The sequence below is a fragment of the Nicotiana attenuata genome, unplaced genomic scaffold (genome assembly GCF_001879085.1).
Source record: "Nicotiana attenuata strain UT unplaced genomic scaffold, NIATTr2, whole genome shotgun sequence".
Classification (NCBI taxonomy): Eukaryota; Viridiplantae; Streptophyta; class Magnoliopsida; order Solanales; family Solanaceae; genus Nicotiana; species Nicotiana attenuata.
In genome coordinates, this window is record NW_017672641.1 from 10,805 (window position 1) to 19,692 (window position 8,888).

The 8,888-nt window shown below is 40.8% G+C and overlaps 2 protein-coding genes across 2 annotated transcripts; both read right to left on the reverse strand.

Moving 5' to 3' along the window:
• Window positions 1-305: 305 nt before the first annotated feature.
• LOC109213931 (S-type anion channel SLAH3-like) lies at window positions 306-1,103 on the reverse strand. The gene is made up of 4 exons (XM_019377774.1): window positions 886-1,103; window positions 765-777; window positions 648-679; window positions 306-555 (listed from the first exon to the last, which is right to left on the reverse strand). Exons 1-4 carry the CDS (start codon window positions 1,101-1,103, stop codon window positions 306-308), a joined length of 513 nt encoding a protein of 170 aa, XP_019233319.1.
• A 27-nt stretch (window positions 1,104-1,130) lies between these two features.
• On the reverse strand, window positions 1,131-3,814 carry LOC109213932 (S-type anion channel SLAH3-like). The gene is made up of 4 exons (XM_019377775.1): window positions 3,725-3,814; window positions 2,108-2,470; window positions 1,553-1,592; window positions 1,131-1,501 (listed from the first exon to the last, which is right to left on the reverse strand). Exons 1-4 carry the CDS (start codon window positions 3,812-3,814, stop codon window positions 1,131-1,133), a joined length of 864 nt encoding a protein of 287 aa, XP_019233320.1.
• Window positions 3,815-8,888: the final 5,074 nt, after the last annotated feature.

Sequence of the window (8,888 nt, forward strand, 5' to 3'; positions counted from 1 at the left end):
GCACTTAGACTCTCCCTCAAACAAATTATAGATTCCAACATGCTTGTTTGTAAACCTTATGTGTAAATTTATTTGTATTCTTGTTCACACTAAAGTCACAACATAGCATGGCCGGGAACCACACTAGTGGATCTTGAGGGGTGCCTAACACCTTCCCCTCGAGATAATTTCTAGCCCTTACCCGAACTCTGGTTTTCCAATTCAAAACCCAATTCCCAAACGGGAATAGAGTTGTCTTCCCAAATGTCGTAAACCCGATTTCGCTTTAGAAAAAGGGGGCATCGACAGCCAAATCTACTGAGATGCTATAATCCAATTGTTTTATGCCTTCTTTCACTAATTGCAATTGAAATATCATTTGGGAAGAGGTCTCTCAGAACAAAGGCATAGATGATAGTTGTCACAAGCAGTGCTGTTACTGTTAGTGTAGCAAGAGAGCAAAGTATGATTGCTAGACACTTTGTCACTGTGTTGGCAGCGGCAGTAGAGTACCTCACAGTGGCAATAGCAACTCCGGTCATGGGGAAAGTATACGCCCACCACGCCAATGAAAATCTGAAGTTAACAAATGAGGCAAGCATTTCACATTAAGCCAAAGGTGAAGAGGAATAAGAGAGCTTTTCAGGACAAAGGCAAATTTCTCATACCTGAAGCCTCGAAAGAAATTAATACGAACAGCCTGTAAAGGGACAAGAATAAAGGATTAGCCTAACACTTGAACAACATTCTCACGAATAGTATAGCTTGTACCTACACATAAAAACCTTGACAAAGAAACTGTCAATAAACCTTTCAGAAGTAATTAGAGATGTTATTCTACTCGTGGCTGACTAGAATGGTTAATGATGTATTTGAAAGCTAAATCGGCCTAGCATATTGACTTACCAGTGAGAAATAAAGGATGAGAGCAATAAAATAAGAAGTCTTTGGTAAAGAGTTACAAATAGGACCAAATAATGAGCCAATCCAACAGCATAGAAGAATATTGGGCCTTCTTCTAGTCCCATGGATGCACCAAGCAAAGCACCGACGAAATTTCCAACAACAGAGAGATGATTTACGGGACTGGGAACCTTTGAGAGCCTTCGCTGTCCTCCAGACATCCATTGTCCATAAATCTTTAGCTCTAATCAAAAGATTGGGGTCATAAGAATGTACCACAGAGATGTGTGCAAGTTTTTAGTAACTGATGGTGGAACTCCTAGTGCTAAGAATAGAAGTGCTATCCACGGAGCAAAGAAGAATTTAACACGTATCGGGTATTCCCGACGAACTGCTTCGAAGTAGAAAATGATTTTCAGACCATAAATGAAAGCAACAATGGCGTTAAGGGCCACAGATATGCACCGAAGGACAAGATTCATGTTAAAGCTTACGTGGAGGAATTTTGATGAGGGAGAAGTGGCCAGAGCTTTCCTCATAATAGCTTGGCTACTAACACCAAGACAGATACCAAAGGAAGAAATAGGGAATCGGAGAAGAAATGGCCATTTCTTGTCCCCTGGAAGAATACGTTGCTCAGAAGCTTATACAGGAAAGAAACATGTATTACCAACATTACCATCTTGATTAAGAATATTTGTGTTTTCATACTAAAACGGAAAGAAAGAAAAGACATCTCATGTGTAGAAGTGCAGAAATGTGTATCTCAAAAGCATCAGTGCAACAAAATTTAGTATCTTTTAAGCAATATGAACTCAAGTTCCATTTTAGGCATGTAACTTCTTAGCTTTAAAACCAAAAAAGACATAGAGATACATGGATTTGCTCTTACTTTGGATGAAGAAACATACCATGAAAAAATAAACTACTTATAGCCGAGGATATGTTGATCCTTTAATACCAATGCAGGTTGCATTCATTCAACCAAGTGATGAACGTTATGTACTAACGGGTGCACAAAATCAATACGGCATGCAATATACCCTCAAAATACTTTTCATTTTTTTTCATTTTCTTTAGCAGTGGTTACATAAAAGATCAAAACTGCAAATGCATTGATACATTCATGATTTCACATGCTAGTAATCTTTAAAGATATCTACATCTGAAGCAAATTTCTGCAGACCACTAAAATGAGTGGGTGAAACCAAGGAGAAAAGCTTACCCGTAGAGTGTCCAATTCTGGTCCCTCCAACGCGTCAAAGTATTGATGTACAGGGATATTTTCTCTCTCTGCAGTATTCGACTCTTGCTGTGCTTCCAGGTTCTTTCCACTCAAATTTGTTAATTGTCTCTCCAGTTTACCAGACCATATTTTGAACGAGTTGAACCTTGGATCCCTTTGCTTAATACTCTTGGGATTCATTGATGGAAAGTCTGAATAGCTGGGAAGTTTCCCAATAGCAGGAGCCTCAGGAAATGCAGTATTTCTTGGCATTGGCTGAGAATAAAACTTGACCTTTTTATTATGTCTGGTCCCAGTAATAGTTGATGTAGCAGCAAAATCGGAAGTGTCAATATTGCATAACTGCTAAAATCAAATAATAACAACTTCACAAGAATCAAAGGAAAAGAGATTTGGCAAACACTAATAGAATTGAGAAGCTCAATGTTCTGTGACGACATAATACATAATCTACTGCAAGAATTGCTGAATATATCACAATTCAAAACACAGGATTAGCTAATCACCAATAAAATAAATAAAAGAAAGATAGCTAGCATACAAAGACAAATATAAAACGAATAAATAGACTACCTGATCTACCGCATTTGTTCAAAGACATCTATTGAGTATATGTTGGAATCATCTACAAAGTAAGCAATCCCATCAAGACAGAAATTAAACTTAGACATACGATATCTTATTTGATTTCCTAAGAAAAATAAGATGGAGGAGTATCCTACTAGTCATTAGGTGCCAAAGATGAATTGCCCTTCTCACCCCTAATAGTCACATAGCAAGCAATCTTCTAATCTCAATACACTTTTTTAAGATCTCTTCTACCAAGCTTATTCCGCTTCTACAAATTCTCCCAAACATATATAGCGAACACAGAAACAGAATAGAACAAAACAAGCAATAATAATCTAGAGGCGGGGAGATAATTCAGCACCCCATATTAACTATCAGAAAAAAAATAAGTTCCCTATATTAAAAACTGAAACAAAAATGTTAAGGAATATAGACAGACTAACATATTGATTTTGTGCACTGAAAGATGGTAGGAATAATTGGTTGCACGGTAGCTTGATAAACCTTCAAAATATTGCTCAAGGCACGACCATGATAATAAACTCGAAACCAACACATATGCTTTACATATGAAAGAACAGAAGTATGAGATAGTAGAGGAAAGCGATGTTAAGCAAATAATCATGCTAATATATTTTTTTTTACAATCCGCGCATCGCGCAGGTACCCTTGAACTGTTGTATACCCTTGACATAAAAGAATATTGTAGTGCAGTCTTCAAAGACTGCTTTAGATCACAAGTTCAAATCCTACTGTGACACTCTAGTATTTTCTTGAATTTCTAGAAAATTATACTAAAGAACACTAGAATGAACATTTCCATGTTTTCCCTACATCCTGACTGAAAAGAAACTGAAAATTTTAGAAATCTTGAAATCCAGCAACACATATGAAGAACACAGGGATCTGATTCTCAAACCAATAAATCTTAAGACCAAAATATCAAGAAAAGGCACGAAATTTAAGAGAAAATAAAGAAGAACAGCAAACCCAGATCCGAAAAAGAAAAGAAAAAGGAAATTGAACCTCCTGTTTGGACAAGGGTTTGCACTGCATAAGCTGAGCAATTTGTTCGTCAAGATTTCCATGAGATGCGCTCGATGGCACCGGATCCATTGCTGATTAATCAAGCACACAAACTCACAAATAAAGTATATCGCTTCATTTGGAGTACATCTCGTGAAACCCAAATCAAATAACTTACATGAAAAAGCCCAACTCATTTTTCACAAACACATTTAGGGTAAAAAATTAGGTATTATCCAAATAATTTTTTTCACCCATTTACAAATAAAGTTTCAGAGGAAAGAAATTGTGAAAAAAAAAATTGGTAGCTTACCCAAGCACATAGAATTTTGTGATATCTCACATAAGTAAGATTATAAAGGAGCAAGATGGTGACTCTTTATCGCTACTGTTAAATTACTTATCCTAGGTTGTGTGTGAGGTGTGATGTGTACCGGAAAAGAAATACGATAGCTTTTGCCGGAGTCATGACGGAGCCTTGCCGGATTGACTGGCGCAAGAGGTTAGGGTTGAAGCTAAGAGAAGGGGCGGATATGTTCTGATGTTTAAGAGGCAAGTTGGAGAATAAAAAAAGGTCTAGGGCTGAATAAAAGAAAAGGTAAATCCACTATAGTAAAATTAGAAGAGGGAAAATTTGGTGGGAAAGTGCAACCGTTGCAATAGCCTAATTTTTCACATAACCGTTGCTATTGATGAATCGTTTAGAACGGTTAATGTAAACGTTGTCGTAGATTTATCTTTGGCAACGATTATTATCCTAATGCAGCGGTTTACTCCTAGAAGTGTTTCACTAGGGTGGAATATCTTATGCAACGGTAACAACCGTTGCAGTAGATTTTCTATTGCAACGGTGATGTCACCGTTGCTAAAACATCCGTTCCAATAGGCTTATTTTCAGGTAGTGGTTTCTTGGGAAGGCTTAACTACATCAGTCGATTCATAGCACAGTCTACAGTTATCTGTGAGCCAATCTTTAAAATGTTAAATAAGGACACCGCTACCAAGTGGACCGATGACTGCCAGAAGGCCTTCGACAAAATCAAAGAGTACATGTCAACACCACCAGTCTTAGTCCCGCCCGAGCCCGGTAGACCCTTATTACTCTACCTTGCAGTGTTGGATGGAGCTTTCGGCTATGTTCTGGGGCAACATGATGAAATGGGGAGGAAGGAACAAGCCATTTATTATCTTGGTAAGAAGTTCAGCCCGTACGAGGCTCGGTATTCTTTATTGGAACGCACCTGTTGTGCTTTGACTCGGGTAGCTCAGAAGCTGAGGCATTACTTCTGTGCCTATACTACATATCTCATATCGAGAATGGATTCCTTGAAATACATCTTTCAGAAGCCCATGCCCACTGGCAAGCTAGCCAAGTGGCAAATCCTGTTGAGTGAGTTCGACATTGTTTACGTGACTCAGAAAGCGGTCAAGGGACTGGCACTGGCAAACCACTTTGCTAAAAACCCCGTGGATGGAGGATATGAACCCCAGAAAACGTATTTTCCTGATGAAGAGGTACCATTCATAGGAGAAGACATTGCCGAACCCTATGACGGTTGGAGAATGTTCTTCGATGGAGCAGCAAACTTCAAAGGAGTTGGCATAGGAGTAGTCCTAATATCAGAAACCGGTAAGCATTATCCAGTGTCTGCCAAACTCAGGTTAACCTGCACCAACAATATGGCCGAGTATGAAGCCTGCATCTTAGGGCTCAAAATGGCCATTAACATGAACGTGCAAGAGCTGCTAGTAATTGGAGATTCAGATTTACTTATACATCAAGTACGAGAAGAATGGGAGACCAAGAACTCCAAGATACTCCTGTATCTGCATCACGTACAGGAATTGACAAAGAGGTTCATAAAGACGGAATACCAGCATGTTCCCAGAATCCAGAATGAGTTCGCCGATGCATTGGCCACGCTATCATCTATGATACAGCATCCCGACAAGAATTTCATTGATCCCATTCCAGTGAAGGTCCATGATCAGCCAGCTTACTGTGCCCATGTTGAAGAGCAAGCAGACAGAAAGCCTTGGTTTATTGATATCCAGGAATATTTGGCAAAAGGAGAGTACCCAGAGCTTGCTAATCCTATTCAGAAACGCACACTTCGGAGATTGTCCAACAACTTCTTTCACAGCGGGGGAATCCTGTGTAGGAGGACTCCTCATTTGGGACTATTAAGATGTGTTGACGCAAAGGAAGCATCCATGCTACTAGAGGAAATTCATGCTGGGACTTGCGGTCTACATATGAACGGTTTTGTCTTAGCAAAGAACATACTACGGGCTGGTTACTTTTGGATGACTATCGAAACAAACTGCATCCAGTATGTCCGGAAATGCCATCGCTGTCAGATTCATGCAGATATGATAAAGGTACCTCCGAGCAAGCTCAACACAACAAGCTCACCGTGGTCGTTCACCGCCTGGGGGATGGATATTATTGGACAAATCGAGCCTGCTGCTTCCAACGGACACAGGTTTATCCTGATAGTCATAGACTATTTCACCAAATGGATCGTAGCAGCATCTCACAGAGCAATAACTAAGAAAGTCATGGTAGATTTTGTCCGCAACCGCATTGCTTGTCAGTTCGGGATTCCAGAGTCAATCATTACTGATAGCAGCTCAAACCTCAACAGCGACTTGATGAAAGCTATGTGTGAACCTTTCAAGATCAGACACAAGAATTCCACAGCCTACAGGCCTTAAATGAATGGATTCGTAGAAGCCGCCAACAAGAATATCTAGAATTTATTGAGGAAAATGATAGAAAAGAATAAACAGTGGCACGAGAAGTTATCATTTGCTCTATTGGGATATCGCACCACAGTCTGCACATCAGCCGGGGCAACCCCCTAAACGCTGGTTTATGGTACAGAGGCTGTCATTCCCACTGAAGTAGAAATTCCTTCCCTAAAGATCATACAGGAAGTTGAGCTCGACGACGCAGAGTGGGTGAAGAGTCATTATGAGCAACTAGCTCTTATAGACGGAAAGAGAATGAATGCAGTTTGCCATGGTCAACTCTATCAGAACAGAATATCCAGAGCCTTCAACAAAAGAGTCAAGCCAAGACAGTTCACACCGGGGCAGTTGGTCTTAAAGAAAAATTTTCCGCAACAAGACGAAGCCAAAGGGAAGTTCTCTCCCAACTGGCAGGGCCCATACATGGTTCATCGGGTTCTGACTGGAGGAGCCCTCATACTTGCAGAAATGGACAGAGAAGTCTGGCCAAAGCCGATTAATTCAAATGCAGTCAAGCGTTACTATGTGTAATCTTTATGCTTTCCTCATATGATGTAAATTGAACTACGCCTGACCTGATTCCCGTTTAAGAGGGGATGCGTAGGTAACCCTATGGGTTCGATCACAATTCAATAAAATTTTCATTTTTCCCTGAAATTTGAAACTGAGGCAGAACTTTGAGGAGGACCCTCAAAATTCAGAAGCAATTTCAGCCAATCGCCGCATGAGCAACAGTCACAAGTGTCAACCTATCAAACTGGGGCAGAATTTTTAGGAGAACCCTCAAAATTCTGTAGCAAGAGAGGGTGCAATGTCCCAAAATGCGTCACAATCGTCGGTTCATCTAAAAACTATTATTATACATTTATGTCATACTTTTACAAAATCATGCATGAAACTGCTTCGTTTAGCAACACTACCCCAATAATACAAACGGTATCATCAGATCAAAGCCGAACGAGTCAAGCAAAGCCAACGGGGATGCGAACTAACCTTCCCCTTCACAAAACTCATGATTTTTCTTTGGATGCAGGCACTAGGATTGCGAAATCATTAAACATATTGTACGCCCAAGGAACAAACATTGTTCAAGAATACGATTCTCAGAACCGTTGCACTTGCCAACATTTGCTATCAGCACGCACCCGTAATGCTCTGTATGTCACAATGCACCCAGTAGTCACAACACCGCAATCTACTATCAGCTAAGAAAACTCTACTGTCACTTGCTATTTTATTTCTTGCATAAGGCTACCATTCTGCCTTCCGAGGTTAAGCTCTACCTCCAACTGCATCTGCATTGCATAAGGCTACTATTCTGCCTTCTAATCTGCATAAGGCTACCATTCTGCCTTCCGAGGTTATGCTCTACCTCCAACTGCATCTGCATTGCATAAGGCTACTATTCTTCCTTCCAATCTGCATAAGTCTACCATTCTGCCTTCCGAGGTTAAGCTCTACCTCTCACTGCATTTGCATTGCATAAGGCTACTATTCTGCCTTCCAATCTGCATAAGGCTACCATTCTTCCGAGGTTAAGCTCTACCTCCATCTGCATTCGCATCTTTGCATAAGGCTACTATTCTTCCTTCCAATTTGCATAAGGCTACTATTCTGCCTTCCAATCTGCATAAGGTTACCATTTGGCCTTCCGAGACTAAATGTTGTCTCCATCTGCATCTGCATGGCTGTAAGATCGCCATATACTGCATCTGCATGGATGAAAGATCGCCTCATACTACATCTGCACAGCTGAAAGATCACCATGTACTGCATCTGCATGGCTGAAAGATTGCCACACACTGCATCTCACGGCTGAAAGATCTCCTCATACTACATTGCACGGCTGAAAAATCGCCTCATACTTTATTGCACAGCTGAAAGATCGCCACAAGCTACTGCATCCTTCATGGGCTGAAATATCGCCAACTCATCCTAAGGCGTCATCGTTCGTAGGCACCATCTTCATAGCCCGAGAACACCATGTCATGGCCTGAGGATCTCTTTCAAACTTTCGCATATCATTATTCAAAGGCGTCATGGTTCGAAGGCACCATCCTCATAGCCCGAGGACATCATTTCATGGCCTGAGAATCCTTTATCGTATGTTTCATAACCCAGGACATCATGGTCTAAGGACGCCATTCCTAACCGTCCAAAGACAGCATTCATTATCCAATGGGAATTTGCACCATGTTTAAATTTGCGCACAATATATGCTTGCATTGCTTATTTGCAGGTAAACCAGCAAGCAACGGCCATCCCGGCAGGAGCAATTCCGCTCCAGTGCCCGCAGCCATATCAAACTTAACCATTCCCGTAAACCTATCACTCACCCGGCTCTAGATATTGCGTCCGTCCTTGAAAAGTCTCCATCGGCATACTCTGCCGGCGGATCCTCAACTACATA

Bases quoted from the DNA above. Each gene is read 5' to 3' on its own strand.
- LOC109213932 (XM_019377775.1), bottom strand. From the start codon at position 3,814: ATGGATCCGGTGCCATCGAGCGCATCTCATGGAAATCTTGACGAACAA. The intron at 2,471-3,724 runs GTTCAATTTCCT...TGATTTTAGCAG, and splicing joins AACCCTTGTCCAAACAGGAG to TTATGCAATATTGACACTTC. The intron at 1,502-1,552 runs GTAATACATGTT...GTATTCTTCCAG, and splicing joins TAATCAAGATGGTAATGTTG to GGGACAAGAAATGGCCATTT.
- LOC109213931 (XM_019377774.1), bottom strand. From the start codon at position 1,103: ATGTCTGGAGGACAGCGAAGGCTCTCAAAGGTTCCCAGTCCCGTAAAT. The intron at 556-647 runs GTATGAGAAATT...TGTTAACTTCAG, and splicing joins AATTTCTTTCGAGGCTTCAG to ATTTTCATTGGCGTGGTGGG.